Source organism: Cricetulus griseus, assembly GCF_003668045.3.
Source record: "Cricetulus griseus strain 17A/GY chromosome 1 unlocalized genomic scaffold, alternate assembly CriGri-PICRH-1.0 chr1_1, whole genome shotgun sequence".
NCBI lineage: Eukaryota > Metazoa > Chordata > Mammalia > Rodentia > Cricetidae > Cricetulus > Cricetulus griseus.
In genome coordinates, this window is record NW_023276807.1 from 206548305 (window position 1) to 206567626 (window position 19322).

Here is a 19322-nt window from a genome sequence, read left to right on the forward strand (position 1 = left end):
AACCATGGCCTTATATTTTCTTTTCTTTTCTTTTCTTTCTATTCAAGGACAGACCTAGGCAATATCCTCTATTACTTATTCTGTTAGGCCCCCGAAAACTCAAGTATCCAGGGTCTCAGGCCAGGTTCGCGGTCACCCCAATCACCAGGCGGATTCAAGAGCTTGCTGCAAACTGCACAAGGCTTTATTGTAATTTAACGAGCTAACCCCATGTTAGCTCGGGTCTTTCAACCACCCACCATGGCGGACAGCTAGAAAAGACGGCTCCTAAGGTCTCCCCAAAGATCTTATAGGACAGAGTAAGGGGAGTGTCTAGGGTTACGCACAGGCTCAGGATTGGTGTGCTTCCAGGCTTGGAGGGCTTGCCCTGTGTTGATTGGTCAACTGGTTGTTATGGCTCATAGGCCCTCCCAGGGTGGTTGCTATGCTCTCTACGTCATTGCTGTGTGCTTGTCCGTAAAGCACACCCAGGGTCGTAAAGCATAGCGCCACCAGCTAACTTCCGATTGGCTCCTTGTCACGAGACAGGCCTCTGACTTTCTAGTGACTAACTTCTGATGGGTTCCTTGTCACGAGACAGGCATCTGACCTCTACGTGACCAAGGCAGGTTTATGGCAAGCACGTGTTCGGCTGTTATGGCTGCCAAAAGGGAAGCCGGTTCCTTCATTTCAATGTTTTTTTTTTTTTTTTTTTTTTTTTTTTTTTTTTTTTTTTTTTTAAATCACTGTGGTGGCTTGAATAAAAAACAGCCCCCACTGGCTCATAGATATCTAAACTTCATCCCCAGATGAAACTGTTTAAGGAAGTGTAGGAGGTGTAGGTAGCCTTGTTGAAGCAAGTATGCCACAAGGGTCAGGTTTTGAGATTTCATAGCCTCATCCTACTTCCATTTTTCTCTATCTGCTTTGAGCTTGTGGCTGAGGATATAATGTCTCAGCTTACTGCTCCACAGTCACACCTCCGTGCTGCCATGCTGCCCACTCTGATGGGCTCTTACCACTTTGGAACTGCAAGCCAATTACAAGTCCAAATGGATTCTCTTTTTGCTGGTCGTGGTGTTTTATAAGAGAAGTAATAATGTATTCACTATCCAATTCTTCCCATGGGTACCAAGATTTTGGACCCTAAGAAAGGCTCTTTAGCATAACCCCATCCCCCACAGTCTACTAGATTTAAGCAGCAAGCCAACAGTGCCATCTCATAATCCCTTCTCCACTTTTCCTGACTAATGTGAAGATAAGATGAATGTGTCTTTCTCATCATAATTCTCCTCTTGCATGGGCACATTCTTTCTAGGCAGATAGCTTGGCCTCAGTTGTACGTCTTCTTACTCACAGCAAAAGCCATGCCACAGCTGCCTCAGCCTGACTGCATTCCCATCACCTATATAAGATGACCTACATGGAGGAGTGTTTGTGTAGCCCTGGAATGGATACCGGGACATAAAACCAAGGATGAATTATGTACAGTTGAAGAATCCGTACAAGGTTGTGCCTCTGGGACAGGCGATTGCATCCCTGTTTCAGAGATGACAATACATGTTTTAGTTAATCCGCTGTTTGGGCAGCATCGTTTTATTCATGAGGTGGGCCCTGTTCACAAAGGAGGCATATCCCATATGTCTTAGTTAGGGTTTTTATGATCTGGCCTGGCTTGTACTTGTATCAGTCCCAAGCTACAGAAGCCATGGGTCCGGTCTGAGTGGGGGAGGATGGACCTGGAAATTCCTAGCTACCCAATGGCGATAAAGAGCAGACACAGGCATCTTGTCATTTTTGGAGAGCTCTCAGTTCCATGCTGCAAACTGGAGTATCCCATTTATTTCAGCATCTTCCTCAACTGCTTACTAACCGTTCTCCTGTGACAGCAGAGGCCATTTCTTATCAACCTCCCTCTGGACCTTATCAGCCCACACCTAGAAAGTATTCTCTATCCACATAGACTTCTCCCCTCAGGTGCAGGCCTATTCAAATGCTTAGGCCTATAGAAATGCAAACTCAGAGACATTCTCATTCTCCACTGAGGCTATGCCATTCAGCAGCAAATCAGCTAGCATCTGCAATATAATGCCGGCTAGGGCTCCCGGATACTGGAACCAGAGGTCTGGACCCCAAGAAATTCTGTAATAGAATAATCATTGGCTCCCGACATTTCTGTTGCTGTGAAGAGACACCATGACCACAGCAACTCTTATAAGGAAAACATTTAATTGAGGTGGCAGCTTACAGTTTCAGAGGTTTAGTCCATTATCATCATGGCAGGTACTCCAACAATGGAGGCATGCAGGCAGACATGGAGTTGAGAGTTCTACATCTTATAGGCAACAGTGACTTGAGCGTGTATGAGAAGTGAAGCAATGGTGGGAGTAGGAGTGGGGGAAGTACACCAGGGCAATTATTTTCTTCTGTGTGGTATGCTGTGGTAGGTTGAAAGGAAACGGCCCCCAAAGGGAGTGGCACTATTAGGAGGTGTAGCTTTGTTGGAGTGAGTGTGGCCATGTTGGAGGAAGTGTGTCACTGTGGGGACAGGCTTTGAGGTTTCCTGATACTGGGCTCCAGATACTGCCCAATGTCATAGTCCACTTTCCTGTTGCCTTCTGATCAAGATGTAGTCAATACCATGTCTGCCTGCATGCCACATTGCTCCCAGACACGATGATAATTGACGAACCTCTGAAACTACGAGCAAGCCACCCCAATTAAATATTTTCATTTGTAAAAGTTTCCATGTTTGTGGTGTCTCTTCACCGCAGTAGAAACCCTAAGTCACCTGGGAACTTGATTTGTGGCCTATGGAGGCCTCTTCCCAAATATGCCCCCATATTCGGACCTGTGGTAACTAACACTCTGATGTTTATGGTATAGGCAATTACAGTATAAGCCAATATTATGGATTAGGACATTGGCATAGAAACTGACTAAATGACTGATTCATGGATACCAGAGCAGCAACTGAAATGGGACTTGTGCCCACGTTTGTGATTCTAGCTCAGCAGGCTTTCAAGGCATTGTTTGTGTCATTATTCTAGGAGGGGGCACAGGTCACTATATTCTAAGTCAGCTACAGTAACATACATGAACATCTTTCAGAGATGGATCCACATGTGTATGTATGTGTATATACAAACACATACGTTTTCGGTAGTTATCAGCAACTGTATAAATTCATAATCGTTGTTTACAAACCCTTGATCTTAAAGGTTAGCTCGGATTTAGCACATAGTCAATACTCATGAGAGAGTAATTAGGATGGTCCTGTCTTCAAACCAGCCAGGCTTTCAGTCCTCTCAGAGGCTACACTCAAAAGACCCCTCCTCTTTCCTTTCTAAACTCCACGGGTGTAGCCCCTGCTTTTAATTTCTATCCTTTATAAAGGATGGATTGCAGGCCTGTAAGACAGCTTGGTGTGTAAAAGCACTTACTGTGAAAGCTTGATGACCTAAGTTCATCCTCTAGAAACCCCCCCCCATAGAAAAAGAGAACTAATTCCCCAGAGTTCTCCTCAGACTTCTCCATATGCACTGTGCTGACTAGATTTTGTCAATTTGATAAAAAATTAGGTTACCTGGGAAGAGGGAACCTCACTCAACTGAGGATTTGCCTCTATTACATTGGCCCATGGACATGTTGTGGGGTTTTTTCTTGATTAATGACTGATGGGGGAGGGCCTTGCCACTATGGGCAGGGTCTCCCCTGGGCAGGTGGTTCTGAAGGGACCAGCCCCCCATTTCAGCAGCCATAACAGCCAAACACGTTCTTGTATGACCTTGCCTTAGTCACTAGGAGGTCAGATGTCTGCCTCGTGACAAGGAACCAATCAGAAGTTAGCTGGTGGCGCTATGCTTTATGACCCTGGGTGTACTTTATGGACAAGCACACAGCAATGACGCACAGAGCATAGCAACCACCCTGGGAGGGCCTATGGGCCATAACAACCAGTTGACCAATCAACACAGGGCAAGCCCTCTAAGCCTGGAGGCACACCAATCGTGAGCCTGTGTGTACCCCTAGACACTCCCCTTACGCTGCCCTACAAGATCTCTCGGGAGGCCCTAGGAGTTGTCTTTTTCGAGCCATCCGCCATGGCAGGTGGGTGAAAGACCCAAGCTAACATGGGGTTAGCTCGTTAAATTACAATAAAGCCTCATGCAGTTTGCAGCAAGCTCTCGAATCTGCCTGGTGATTGGGGTGACCGCAGTCGTGGCCTGGGACCCCGGATACCTGAGTTTTCCGGGGGTCTAACAGTTCAAGGTTGTACAAGACAGAAAGCTGAGCAAGCCATGGAGAGCAAGCCAATAAGCAGCAATCCTGCATGGTCTTTGCTTCAGTCTCTGTCTCCAGGTACCTGCCTCAAAATCCTGCCCTCCACTAATGGGCTATAACTTGCAAGATGAAATAAACCCTTTCCTTTCCAAGTTGTTTTTGGTCAGTATTTTATCATAGTAACAGAAGCAAAACAGAATATGCACAATGGTCCGAGAGTGCCCACATTCATACATAACATACACATACCTCATAATAATAAATAAAATTTAATTTAAAAATGGTGGGCCAGCAAGATGGCTCAGTGGATAAGGTGACACTCTCAATGTCACCAAGCCTGACAACCTGAGAGTGATCTCTGGGACCCATATAGTACAAGGAAATAATTGATTCTGCAAGTTGTCCTCTGATCTTCACACATGTGCTGAGGTAATTACACACGTACACACACACACACACACATACATACATACATACATACATACATGCACACATGCATAAATAAATAAGTGTAACATAGTAAAAAACAATTTCATTCTCCAGTCCCCAACAGCCATCAGTTGCCAATAGCTACCCAGCTAGGAGTATTACTTCATGAGACCCTCCCTTATCTATGCCAGAGTTCCTGTCTGGCTTGACCATGTGCAGGTATTGTATGTGCAGTCATAGTCCATGTGAGTTTATATGTGCAGCAGCACTATCCTGTCCAGAAAACCCATGTCCATACTGCAGTGGTTGGGAGCATAAAGGTCCTTACATACTCAGATCACTAAGGACACTGGGAATGTTTGCAAGGTTATCTTTTTAAAGAAAATTATATATAACTTTGTTGGGAGCCAAATCTCAGGGCTGGGCATGAGATCCTAGGCCATGCTTGGCAAGCCACACAGTTAACCTTTACATAGCAGCTCCTTAGAACCTCAACTCAAGAAAAGAAACAACTTGACCCAGTCCTCCATCCACAGGCTCAGTCACCTAAGCAACCCCTTCCTGGACCTCTTACTCATGAACTCTTTACCCTGACAAACATCCTCTTTGTGGCTTCCTAATATCCTGCCTATACCAACACCTGGTGCACAAACAACCCATTTTGCCCCTCTCCATATCCTGACTATATAAGCTAGCCTGAGAAAAAAGTAAAGTTTGCCACTTGATCAGAATCCTGTTTTGTGGTCGTTCTTTCTGCGTCTCTTGTCCCCATTCCCTATCCCTGACTCTCTTGCCCCAGGTTGACATTTGCAGGTCGGGACCTAACTTGATTTTCTACCTATACAGCTGGGAATGGAGTTGATTAATAGCCTGGTGATCTGTATATTCTGAATTGCCAGGCCATACCAACCTTCCACAACCAGGATCTGCAATACCTAATAGTCTAGGTGACCTTTGCATTATCTATATGGCCAGAGGCTCCCCCAAGCTCCCCCAACCAGGACCAGAGGGAGCTAATAGCCCAAATGACCTCTGTGCTATCTGTATGATTGAGAACAGGCCAGACCCCTTCCTAGGCCCTTCAGCTAATACAGGTTCTATCTCTAGAACCCATCTTCTTGGAAGAAATGACATTACTTGAGTTGGGTTTCAATGTAATTATGCCTCCTTGTGCACAGGGGATTGTATTACACCAGGAAACTCCCCTCCCCCCAGGTTGTACTGTGCTTATTTAAATATGCTTACAGTAAACTGCTTGGGGTCAGTCAGACTCTGAAAGTTTGAACCAGCGCTGGCTAAGTCTTGCTGAGCCTGATTTTCTTCTTGCCTCACTGGGATCATCGCTAGCCCTGGGTGCCTCAGAGACCCCCACACTGGCAACACTAAGTGGAGTCACTGAATTATAAAAAGAACACAAGAAATTGGGAGGGTAAAGTGGGAGAGGATGGGAGGGGCGAGAGGGAGATGGGGGCTGTACTCTATGAAGACAAAGTACATACGTGTTTTGAATTTTCAAACAATAAATATTAAAAAGAAAACATGTTTGAATTATGTTATTTCCAAAATCTCTCCATTCCACAATTCTATTAATCTTTCTGTACAATGTTCAATTTTCAAAATTATCTATTTATTATTGTACATAATAATTGTACATGTGAGCGCATGATAGGTGTTGTGGGGGGTTGCTATGGCACATGTATGGAGGCCAGAGAATAACTGTGGGGTCAGTTCAGTTTTTCAGACTAGGTCAGACATGGTCCATGCTCCAGCCCAAAGCATAGCTTTAACCCTTGCTGACAGCATCACCTGGGACAAAGCCACACCCCTCTGGGGAGGATCTCTGCCTTTGGGTTAGGGAAGGATGGAAAACCTCACCTAGGAGGTTATGCTATCTTTGGAGCCAAGAGAAGAGACAGTTTTAGGATGAGATTCAGTTTTCAGCCAGTCAGATCCTGGAGAAAGCTGAGGGGAAATGAGGGTGCCATGGGTTGTTCCGTTGGTAACAATGAATGGAGGGAGGTTTCAGAAAATAATGATGCAGGAGCCAAATTACAGGGACTTTTACTTTGGATGCTGTTCATAGCAGAGCATTCAGACAAGATGATTTTGTCAGCATGAAACATTTATTTACAGCCATCATTATGAACAAATCACAAGCAATTTCCTTCTCCCTTTTCTTCTTCATCTTTCTTTTTTATACATTCTACTTAACCCTCTTCATTTTCAACTTTTGTCCTTATCTATCTTAAGCAGAGACATACAGTTTAACATGGTGGCCCACACTTGTAATCCCAACACTCTGGTGTTGGAAGCAAGAGGATTGGAAGTTCAAGGCCATCTCAGCTACACAATGAGTTCAAGGCTAGCCTAGGCTACACGCAACTTTGTCTAAAACAAACAAAAACCTACACAAAAAAATAGGGGGAATAGGTTCAAAATAATACGAAGGGAAGGGGGCTCTCCCACGTCTTTCTGGCCTTCACTTTCCTCAGCCATGTTTCCCCGTCTTGATCCCAGAGGACCTCACACAATTGTCCTTTTTCTAGTCCTGATTCTTGAGTTCATCAAAGGCAAGGAAAGACATTGGAGTGGATTCTTCCTATCTTCTCAACCTCATTTGCCACCACGGATACTCTCTCCTTGGCCTCTGTCTTTCTCTTCCCTTCCACCATGAATACTCCCATCTCACCCTGGCTTCAGGTCCCCGTGCATGTGGTCCAAATCTTGATGGAAACTTTTCCTTCTTGGTGTTTTTGTTTGTTTTGTTGGTTTTGGTTTGGTTCTCTTAAAACAACCTCAAGTCCTGGTCCTCTGGCTTCCACCTCTCAAATGCCAGGATTCCCAGTGTGCTCCACCGTGTCTAGACCTAATGGGCATTTCCGTCTCAAGTGGGAACTGAAAGACTCTACAGGCAGTCTATGGAGCCAAGGATGAACCTACAAACCTACCTTAGAAAGAATATTGTTAGGAGGATTTAGGTCTCCTGAGATGGGAGAGTAAAATGGGAAAGTACCAAGAAAGAGAGCACTGTTTAATTCATTTCACATTCCTCCATCAATTTCCCTATTGTCCCAATGTCCTTTCCTGGTCCCTATATTTTGACTATTGATGTGTGGTTTTTGTAGTTTTAATTAATTAATTCATTTTTTGATGCCATAGATTATTGAACCAGATCCTTACCTATGCTAAGTAGGTGCTCCATCAATGAGCTCCAGCTTTAGCTCCCAACTAACCATTAACCCTTGTGAGTTCATCCTGGGTGCCTATCTTATGGGAGTATTTATTTGCCGGTCCTTCTCACAAGGCCCATTTCCCATGAGTTCCAGAACCGCCTGTTCCTTAGCAGAGATCAAATATACAAAAGCTTCAAGGTTCAGGGCGGAGTAAAATACTAACAAGAATAAAGTGTTCTCATCTGCACTACATAATGAGACTGCCTCAAGACACAAAATATGGGGCTAGAGAGATGGTTCAGCAATTAAGAGTACTTGCTGCTCTTCTAGAGGACCAGGGTTCAGTTCCAAGCACCCAAATGTCTGTTCACAACTGTCTGCAACTCCAGTTCAAGGACCTGCTGTCCTCTGCTGGCCTCTGCAGTCACAAGATAAACACCTGGTTCACTTTATACATGCAAGCAAAATACCCATACATATAAAATAAATAAATATTAAACAATTTAAAAACAAAACAAGCAAACAAAAAAGAACAAAGCCTTCTTTTAGGGTTAGGGATGTAGCTAAGTTGGTTTGGTACCTACTTAGCATGCAGGAAGTCCCAAGTTTGATCTCTACCACAAATCAGGTATGGCAGTATATGCCTGTGAACCCAATTCTTTCAAGATCATCCTTGATAACATAGGGAGTTATAAGCCAGCCTGGGATACTCGAAACCCTGTCAATCATCATCATCATAAGACCTCTCAATCAAGGAAGGCTAGTGCATGCAATCCTAGCACTCAGGAGGCTGAGGCAGGACTTTGAGTTTGAGGCCAGCCTTTGCTACACATCATGTTCAAGGCCAGCCAGAGCTACAATAACAAGAACCTTTCTAATGATACTTTTTGATAATTTTAAAAAGTAAGCAAGCAAGTACAACTTCTTTATCCTCTCATAGTTTCTGTCCTTTTGTCATGGTATTCTTACCCCTTCCTCCCTCATACACTGCTGATCTCGGTCACCCAGAAGGTTTGTTTTGGTGCTGGGTAGGGACCAAAGCTATGTGCTGCACACTGGGCAATGTCAAGATGCAGGCAGGCATCTCAGCCCGAGGTCTCGGCAGAGTTCCCAGGCAGAGCCAGCGGTCCAGACCAGGGCAGTAGGCATGGACAAGGTGGGAGATGGCATAAGTGCGGTGGCTGTAGCCCCCCAGTACCAGTAACTCCCCCTGTAGCACAGCACCTGCAGCCCCCACATGGGGAGAGGGCAAGGGTGCCAGGTGAGTCCAGCTATCAGTCTTTGGTTCATAGACTTCAAAGCTCAGTAGGTCCCCAGTGTCACCTATCCCACCTGCCACATACAACCTCCCACCCAGAGCAGCCATCACATGACCAGCCCGAGCTACTCCCATTGGGCTCAAAAGTGTCCCAGGCTTCTTAAGTTTGGGATCATAGAGCATCAATGAGTCCAAGTATTGGCCAGTCCCACTACAGCCACCGCTTACATACAATCGGCCCTCGAGGATGGCAGCTGTATGGGCAAAGCATGGTGCTGGGAGAGCAGGTGCCGGCCTAAGGGAGAACAGAACATCAGATCAGGCAGCCAGAATGTTCGACTCTATTTCATTTTATTCTGAGGTAGATTTTGCTGTGTAGCCTAGGCTCCCACCTTAGCGTCTGAGTGCTAGGATTACAGGTGTGTGCCACTATGCCCAGCTTCACACTCCTGTTCCAAATCTAGTTTCTGCCCGGTGCCCCTTTGCCAGCTTACCTCCAGACATTGAGTTCAGGGTTATAGGCCTCGACGGAATTAAGGGCAACACCATTGTCCCGTCCACCCAGGGCATAAAGTTCTCCATCAAACACCACCAGCGGGAAAAAGCTCCGAGCCTGGCACAAAGGTGCCATTTCCTCCCAGTCTTCTTGACTGGAGCTCCACCTGGACACAGTTGAACAAGATAAAAAAAAAAAAAAAAAAGGGTGACCCTGGGAGCCTATGGCTGGCTGGATTAGCATTTTCTCTTGCTTGTCCACATGGGGGCCTGCAACACAATGATGATACCTGAGAGTTGAAGCCAACGTGTTGGCGTGGCTGTAGAAATCCTGTCCCCCACACACATAGAGTTCACTTCCTGTTAGGCTCGCAGCTCCATGCCGAAAGCGCCCTGGGGCTGGCAGGTCAGGCAGCCGGCACCATTCCACAGTTCGTACCAGACCCATGCCACAGTGGAAAGCCCGGGCCCACCACACTTTGCAAGATGGCTGTCTTCGGTCCATGTTAGGTCTAAGCCCATCCCCACCAATCACCACCAGCGCTTGGTCAGGCTCCCTCCACCTCTCTTGTCCTGGAATTTCAGCTTCCACCATCAGCTGGTACAGCAGATCCGGGGACAGAGGTGGAGGGAGCCCCGCTGCCCTCACCTTCCTCAGCTCTCTGGTAGACATGCGGCCAAAGCGGACACATCGCAGCAGGGCCTTGGCCTCTGACTCCTGGGTGTCGGGGTTGGCAGCCAGCCAACGCCTTGCAGCCATGAAAGCTTCAAATTCTTCTTGTATATGGAGCTCATCACTATCCAAGAGCTCAGCCAGGCAGGTAGCCGGTAAAGATGGGAAAGTAGGGCACAAAGCCACAGCAGGCAGATGAGTGAGGAGGTACCGATGGGCTTTCCCCCAGACTTTCTCCAAACCAGGGGTTTCAACCATAGGAAACAGAGCCAGGCAAAGGGCAGGACAGAGGCTTTGAGCCAAGGCTCTCTGACACAAATCCAGGCAGGAGGAGCTCTGGTATTGCAGCGCAGCCTGGGCGACTCGTAGCAATCCTGGCCATCTTTCTCGTACAACTCCAGAGTAGGCAAACGAAACGAGGAGTCTTAGGTCTTGGGAAGAGATGGTACGAAGACACACCTTTGTGCCCTGAGACTCCCTCATCCCACTCAGAAGCATGGCCCCAAAGAACTCACTGCCACAGGCCAGGGCTACTCGGTGCACTGCAGTGGAGAGGAAGCAAAGGAAACCCAGTCTGTTGCAAGACAACTTGTAAACCCAATTTTGATCCAATCACCCAAGGCCATAGGTGTACACTAGAATAGTATGGAATGTTTTCAGCTTTCATTCTGGGGACATAGTCCAGCAGGGGTTACCTGTCTAGCATGTGCAAAGCCTGGATTCCTCCTTTCCCAGTGCCGCACTGGATAAATAAACAAGCAAAATGGAGCTTTCCTGACTCTCCCTGGATTATGATACCAAGGTCTAAATAGTAACTTGGGGGGAGGTCTTTGCTTTAATATCTTTCTTTCTTTCTGGAGACAGGGTCTCATTACAGAGTCTTGGCTGGCCTAGAACTTACTGTGGAGACCTGACATGTGTTACCGTACCCAGCCTTTATTTTAAAATTTTCAGGAACTCTGTATTATTCTCATGTTAGTGTCTGGAGGACACTAGTATTTTGGGTCCATGTTAGCTAGAAAAAGTCTTTTTTGCTTGTTTTTGACATTTCGAAACAAGGGTTTCTTTGTATTGCCCTGGCTGTCCTGGAACTTACTCTGTAGACCAGCTTGGTCTCAAACTCACAGAGAGCCTCCTGCCTCTGCCTCCAAAGGCTGGGATTAAATGTGTGTGCCACCACTACCCAGCTAGAAAAAAAAAAAAAAACAACAACCAAAAAAACGGTCTTAATGAATCCAGTTGAGAAAATCCTATACACAACATTTGCTAATAGAACACAAAATAAACTGAATAGAGCAATAAACAACTTAGAAAGGTATCACTGCACTGTGAACAAAATAAGGAATTCTCATTTATAGCTGCAAGAGTTACAGCCATCAGCTATCCAATCAAAATGGCTATACTCCTGCCAGGCATGATAGCATTCTTGCTACTGTTTCGGGGGACCCAGGTTTGGTTTCCAGCACCTACCTGACAACTCACAATCACCTTTAAGTCCAGTTCTAGAGGACCAGACACTCTCTTCTGGCCTCAGTAGGCACCAGGCATACACATGGTGCAAGACATACATGCAGGAATTCACATATGTATAAAACAAATAAGCCTTTAAGAAAAGAAAGAGTGCTCAATTCAGCAGCACATATACTAAAACTGGAACAATACAGAGAAGGTTAGCATGGCCCCTGCGCAAGGATGACATGCAAATTCGTGAAGAGTTCCATATTTTTAAATTGGGAGCACTGGAAGAGGGGGGAGGGAGCTAGGAGAATGAGAAGAGAAGAGGAGGGATGCAGAGGACATGAGGGAGAAGAAAGGTTGAGTCAGGGGAAGAATAGAAGATAACAAGAATGGAGATACCATAATAGATGGAGACATTTTAGGTTTACAGAGAAATCAGGCACTAGGGAAATGTCTGGAGATCTACAAAGATGACACCAGCTAACAATCTAAGCAACAGAGGAGAGGCTACCTTAAATGCCCTCCCCTGATAATGAGATTGATGACTGATTTATATGCCACCTGATAGCCCTCATCCAGCAGCTGGTAGAAGTAGAAGCAGACACCCACAACTAATTCCTGAACTGAACTGGAATCCAGATGCAGAGAAGGACGAGTGAAGAGCAAAGAGGCCCAGACCAGGCTGGTGAAACCCACAGAAACAGCTGACCTGAATATCGGGGAACTCTTGCTCCCCAGACTTATAGCTAGGATACCAGCATGGGGGCTGATCCAGACCCCAGGAACATGGGTTTCAGTGAGGAAACCTTAGAAATCTACGGGACCTCCTGTAGTTGTTCAGTACTTATCCCTAGCATAGGTGTGGACTTTGGGTGCCCATTCCACATAGAGGGATACTCCCTGAGCCAAGACACACGGGGGTGGGCCTAGGCCCTATCCCAAAGGATATGACAGACTCTGATGACACCCTATGGAAGGCCTCACCATCCAGGGGAAGCAGAAAGGATATGTGATAGGTAGGGTTTTAGTTGGGGGGGGTTAGGGGAGGACAGGAGGGACAAGGGAACTGGGATTGTCATGTAAAACAATCTTGTTTCTAATTCACATAAGAAAAATTAACAAAAAGAAAAGAAAAGAAAAGAAACAACAAGGGGTATGCAAGATGGCTCAGTTCCTAAAGGGACTTGTCATCAACACCAAAGACCTGAGCTCTGACCTTGGGACCCACATGGAAGGAGAGGCTACTTCCTGTAAGCTGCCCTCTGACTCCACAGACACTGTAGTACTAAAACGTTCTGCTGCTCACATCCACACATACTTTCGCACACATGAATAATTAAATGCAATATTTTCTGAGTATAGAAGTGTTTTTGTTTGTTTGTTTGTTTTTAAATAGAATTGGGCTTTGTGTTGAAGGCTTTGTAACCCCAGTTATACAGAGGCAAGAGGATCACGAGTTCAAAGCCTGCCTGGGCTTGAGAATGCATTCAAGATCAACCTGGGCAACTTGGTGAGACTCTATCAAAATAAAAAACAAAACAGAAAGTAAAAGCCCAAATATTCCTTTTAAAGATTTGTTTTTAGTATTTCAATTATGTCTATGTATGATTAGAAGCATGGGAGTATAGGTTCTCATGGAGGCCAGACAGTTGTGGTCTGCCCAATGAGAATGCTAGGAACCAAACTCTAGAAGACTAAGAAGAGCTTTTAACCACAAGTCATTTTTCTAGTCCCTCCTTTGTTTGTTTTAAAATGCATATAACCCTCAGTAAAATACCAAGCCAAAATAAATAGACATAGTAGCATATTAATTGTTAAGCCAGTGTGATGAATGCTTGAGTGTTTATTTTTGCTTTGCATTTGAAATATTTCATGAGAGAAAGAAGAACACTGCTAGAAGCTGTTTCAGGAAGTCTTAGGCCTCTGTGTTCCTGAGAATCTCACGAATTCCATACTGTTTTGACCAGTGGTGGAATGTGTACCTTTCAAAGGGCAACTGATGATAATGATGTTTCTATTGTCTCTTTAAGCATTAGGTAGTGGCTTTGTGTGTTCCAAATATAATAGATATCAGTTACAGCTTCCTAGTCTATGTTGTCTGAGAAAATCTACATTCTGAGAAATGAGCTAATCCAGCTCAGTTTTCATTTCACAACCAACATCTGTATCTAAGACTCAATAGTGAAAAGCTCACAGCCACTTGAAATCTCCTCTTACTCATTGCTGTACCCTAAGAGTTAAAGTGATGAGTTCTCACATAAGGTTATGAATATGTGGGGACCCCAAACCTTCATGAGAATATTGTAATTATAACATTTTAAAGCATCACCCTCCAGTTAATGCCATGAGGTAGAAAGCCTTTAAGGATAGCTTTCCTTCTAGAGTACCTCCACTAAGAACTTAATGGTGTGACTGGGCATGGTTTGGAGTCAGCCTAGGCTGGCCTTGAAGTCATGCAGATCCTCCTTTTGTAGCATCCTAAGTGTTACTGTCACAAGGCCATACTAGATTTGTTTTTTCTTTCCTTTTTCATTTTGGTTTGTGAGATGGGTCCACACCAGCCTAGAGCTCACTGTGTAGCCCAGGCTGGCCCCAAACTCTAGGCAGTCCTCTTTTTCAGTCTCATTAGTGCTGGAATCACGGTCATAAGCCACCAAACCTGGCTTGGTTTCTTCATAGCTGAAGTATTAGTCCTGAACTAGGTGATCTCCAAACAAATCTATTGTAACTTTAAACTTCCTTGTGTCTCATACAGACTACAGGTTCCAAGTTAGACACACCATGGTGTAACTGACTAGCAGGCACTGCACAGTATAGAGCAGTGGTTCTCAACCTGTGGGTCTCCATCCCATGAAGGTTAAAAGACCTTTTCAAAGGGGTTGCCTAAGACCATCCAAAAACACAGGTGTTTACATTATGATTTGTACTCTAGCAATTCTTGGTGGGTTTTTTGTTTGTTTTGTTTTGTTTTGTTTTGTTTTTTTGAGACAGGATTTCCCTGTGTATCCCTGGCTGTCCTGGAACTCACTCTGTAGACTCAAACTCAGTAATTCACCTGCCTCTGCTTCTCAAGCGCTGGGATCAAAAGCAGGAGCCACCACCACCCAGCAACAGTAGAAAAATTACCATTATGAACTAGCAACGAAAATAATTGTGTTCTCATCACAACATGAGAAACTGTATTAAAGGGTTGCCACATTAAGGTTGAGGATCACTGGTTTAGAGGAAGCAGGCTGGAGTCTGCTGCCAGAGTCAAACACACCTAGGAGAAAGGACACATTGGGAGATTTCTACCGATTTCCTCTTCTGTTTGATGTATGCTTAGAAGATGTCAAGGGCCTCTGGTTAATTTGTTTGAGTCAGTTACTTTCTGCTTGTTTTACTGCCATGGACTATACTATAAGCCCCAGTCAGGTGGCTGGAAATCTAGCTACTGGGCGTCTAGGAAAACAATTCAACTGCGCATGTGCATCTCTTGGTGGCGCTGGAAAAGCACCAAAAAGGACATTCTTGCCAGAGAAATGATCCAAACTCTGACACAGGGCCGGGGGTGTGGCCCAGTGGTAGAGGCAAAGTGAGGACTTAGGATCCGTTCCTAGGACCGCAAAATAAACAAAACCCTGCGACATGCATTCTTAGCAGTTGCCCCCAGGTCCTCACCCCGCAGGCGGTAGCCCTCTGCTTCCAGCTCCAGGTCGCACCCGATGCCCTCTCGAAACAGACGCTCAATGCTGTGCAGGCTCTCCCTCAGCTCCTCTGCCTGGCTGAGCTTCCTTTCATCTTCCCTGGCTTTGCAAAGCCCTTCTGGCCTCAGCTGGACCGCGTTCTTCACCCGGGGCGCTCCCAGCGCCTCTGCAGCAGCCAGCACTTCGCCCTGCGAGGCGGGGCCCAGCACCCCCTCATACGCAAAGGTCAGTGCAGCCTCCCAGCCCCTCCGGGTCACGTCGAGGCAGAAGCGAGGCTGTTGACCTCCACTGCCCCTCAGTCTGCCCTGGAAGAGGCTGCTGATTGCAGCCAAGATCACCCGATGCACCCCGTATACCTGTCCCTCTACTGACACCTCTTCATCCAGCAGCAGCTTCTGCTCCCGCAGTCTCTGTGCTTCAGCGAAGAACTGGCTGGGGTGCTCCACGCTGCACAGCACCTCAGGTTCTGCAGAGTCGTCGCTGTCATCCTGTTCCTTCCCCTTCTCCAGGGATGAAGCTGGAAAGGGAAGGTTTCCTGAAACCAAGGGGCTGGAGTCAGGCTCTGCCAGTGAAAAGGAAAGTAAGCCTGGAAATTCGTTGGGAGAGAGAGACCAGGGGGAGGTTCTTCAGACAGGTAAAGGGAGTTCAAGACAGTCCTTCCAGGCAGGAAGGGAGGAGACATGCTCCAAGTCTGAGGAAACACTTGCCATCTTCAAAAAGCTCAAGGCTCAGGCTGTGAGATTGCTGTAGGTGACCAGGCATGACAGAAGGATGCCTGAGCCGCGCCCAGAAAACCAGAACTGTCTTCAATTCACAGAGCTGTCAGCCCCTCCCTCCACCCCAAGAGGACAACTACTTTGGAATAGTGAGCTAGACAGGAACTAACGATAGGGTTCTCCAAGAACAAAACCGCAAACACCTGCAGCCATCTCGGCCAGGGTCAAGCCCTCCTTTCCACTTGCTCTCTTTTAGTCCCGGGCAGGAGACAGTAGGCTTCTGCTTGCGTTCACTTGAATGCCCACTCTGCTTAGGACTGCTGTATACAGATCCCGACAGCGGCCACACTTGGCTAATTATAGCTAGCCTGAAGACTAAACTCTCATCTCCCGGTGCTGGAAACTGACACCCAATCCACTGGGCCAAGTCCTGGGATGACTTCCCCCTTCCCTTCCACCTGTAGGTCATAAGAGGGTGCTGAGTGGGGGAAATTGCAAGGCAAAGAGAATGCAGACATTAGGTGGAGTAAGCCAGGGCAGAACTGTTTTCACAGCTGGTGACTGGAGATGACAGGGAGCTAGTGAAGGCATCTGAAAAGTTAGACAATACAACACTTGATGTTTGGCTTACCTTCCTCCATAATAGCTGTGGGATTTGATAATAATAATAATAATAATAATAATAATAATAATAATAATAATAAGTTATTTAACCTCTGCCTGACTTTGTTTTTGGTTGGTGGATATAATTTCTGTACTCCCATAACCCCTGGAGGGTTAAGTAAAAACCTCCATTGTAGCCTAGCACTTTACATATCAGTGAAAACCAAACTGAAGATGCAAATCAAAGTTGTATATTTTTTTCAAAGTTGTATATTTTTAAAAACTGGTTTTAATAGATAATGTCCCTGGAGTCCCAATCCTCCTGTGGAAGGGGTTACAGGCATGTACCACCACCACAGTCAGAAAACTGAATTCTAATGGCTCTTGTCCTTCCCCATCCCCTGGCCATGCTCTAAGAGAACTTGAGCTCATCAGTTAGGATTTCCTCTAGTTTCTTCAGAGAGAGGAGGTTTACATCAGAGTGCCCGATGTGCCTCTGACCCAGAGGGGAACAGAGAAGGGAGGCTGCAGGTCTAGGTGGACCAATGATTCTCAAGGACGACCTCAGCAGGCTGCCTACCAAGAGCTCTAAATTCCCTCCAGCTGGGCTTCCTCCCCCAAGTCACACAGCCCAGCATTCAGAGCGGCCTCCTAACCAAGTGATGTTTTCCTCACACTCCACTTTGGGACTGAAGTCTGCCTTAGAAAGGACAGGGTCCTAGAGCCTGGGTTACAGGAGCTGGTTGCCTGTCAATTTTCCCATGACTGTCATCAAATGCTGATGACTACAACCCAGCTAGATCTTTGGTCTGAACTCTGTATAAATACACTCAGGTGGTATTAGAAAAGTAATCAAGAAGCCCAAATTCTCCATATGATTTTCCAAATGGCTTTCCATAAACCTGAATGGTTCTTGAAAGTTTAAGACTTTAAAATAAACAATTTCATATGGTCATTTCAAAGAATTTTAAGGTTTGGGATGTTTCATTGGCTCTGAGTGTGTTGTTTTAATAATTTTAACACTAATAACCAGACAGTTTCCATTATTACCTTAAACTTAGAGGAAATAGAGACAGAAGAAGTTCAAAGAACTTGCCAAGTGTTCTGTATGAACTGAAGAATGAATGACCTGTAATGGCTATGCTTTTGTTTTGTTTTTTTTTCCACGAATGAGTTTATTAAATACACAGCAATTAAAAGAAAAAGAATAAATAGCACATAGTTGTAGTAGGCTTTTTATTTGGGTCACCAGCTCACAAAAAAATGACACAGAGACTTCTTATTAACTATGAAAGCTTGGCCCATAGCTTAGACTTGTCCTACTAGCTCTGATAAATTAACTCATTTCTATTCATCTATGTGTTGCACAGGGCTCATGGCTTTTTACCACTCTTTCTGCATGTCTTGCTCCCTCTGTGTCTGGTTGGCAACTCCCCTTCCTTCTTCCCAGAGGTCTCTCTGTCCGGAAGTCCCACCTATACCTCCTGCCTAGCTATTGGCCATTTAGCTTTTTATTAAACCAATCACAGTGACGTATCTTTACACAGTATATTCAAATACCTTGAAACAAGTAGTAAATAGCCTCATTAGACAGCAAAAACAGTATCAGATTGGGCACCTATGATCATCCAGCAGAAATCCACTAGAGATATCCCATTGAGGGAGCCAGCTGGGGTTCAAGCAGATCGAGAGACATGGTGCAGCAGAATGTCATCTTGGGTGAAGCTGCCAAGTAAAAGAACAAACAACAGACAGAGAATATCATCAAATAAATCCCATTGGAGAAACTGAGGCAGTCAGCCAGAGTTCTTGACTGAGAGCTTTCTTTCTACAGATGAGCTTCCTATAGCTGAGGTGCTGGCTTCCCATTTCCACCGATGGCACTTTCATATTAAGGAATAAATAATAATCAATCTTGCTGGAAATGGCTTACCTTAGCTGTTCTCAAGACCACAAAGTTTTTTAATACTCTTAGATACCTGTAGTTCTTTCTTCCTGTCAAAGGCAAGAGAGGTCAGCTCATACCTAGATAGAGGTGGGGTTGCTTTGAAATGGGGGTGGGGTCCAACCCCGTTTCCAGACTCAGCTTCTCAGTGATATCAAACAGTGTGGGGGTTTGAATGATAATGGCCCCCATAGGCTCATATGTTTGAATGCTTGGTCCCCATTTGATGGAATGAATTAAGATGGATTAGGAGGTGTGGCCTTGTTGGAGAAGGTTTGTCACTGGGGGTGGGCTTTGAGGTTTCAAAAGCCCTTGCCATTTCCAGTTAGCTTTTCCCCTGCCTTGTGGGTGTTGTCTTAATATGTGCATTCTTGGCTACTGCTCCATTGCCATGCCTGCCTGCTGTCATTATCCCTACTGTGATGGTCATGGACTATACTGACACTCTGAAATTATAATCAAGCTCCCAGTGATAATGCTTTCTTTTATAAGTTGCCTTGGTTGTGGTGTCTCTTCACAGCAATAGAAAAGCAAGATAAACAGCATGTGACAGTTTCCCAACTCATGTGACCATATAAGAGGCATGAGGGCAAATCAAGCCCAGGCCAGCTGGACAGATTGTC

The 19322-nt window shown here is 45.6% G+C and overlaps 2 protein-coding genes and 1 non-coding gene across 3 annotated transcripts in view; 1 reads left to right on the top strand and 2 right to left on the bottom strand.

Moving 5' to 3' along the window:
- Window positions 1-6806: 6806 nt before the first annotated feature.
- On the bottom strand, window positions 6807-16309 carry Klhl33 (kelch like family member 33). The gene is given in 4 exon segments (XM_035452278.1): window positions 6807-9418; window positions 9618-9785; window positions 9909-10833; window positions 15410-16309. Coding segments are annotated over 4 exon segments (2382 nt in total). The 5' UTR covers window positions 16146-16309; the 3' UTR covers window positions 6807-8865.
- Window positions 11912-12018, top strand: LOC113832211. The gene has a single exon (XR_003479405.1). It is a non-coding gene; the product is annotated as a U6 spliceosomal RNA (small nuclear RNA).
- Window positions 16310-17971: 1662 nt separating the features above from the next.
- Window positions 17972-19322, bottom strand: part of Osgep (O-sialoglycoprotein endopeptidase) — a 34736-nt gene continuing 33385 nt past the window's right edge. Inside the window, exon 12 of the mRNA XM_027386596.2 lies at window positions 17972-18479. Coding sequence (XP_027242397.1) covers window positions 18397-18479 — 83 coding nt within the window. The 3' untranslated portion in view covers window positions 17972-18396. The remainder of the gene's footprint in view (window positions 18480-19322) is intronic.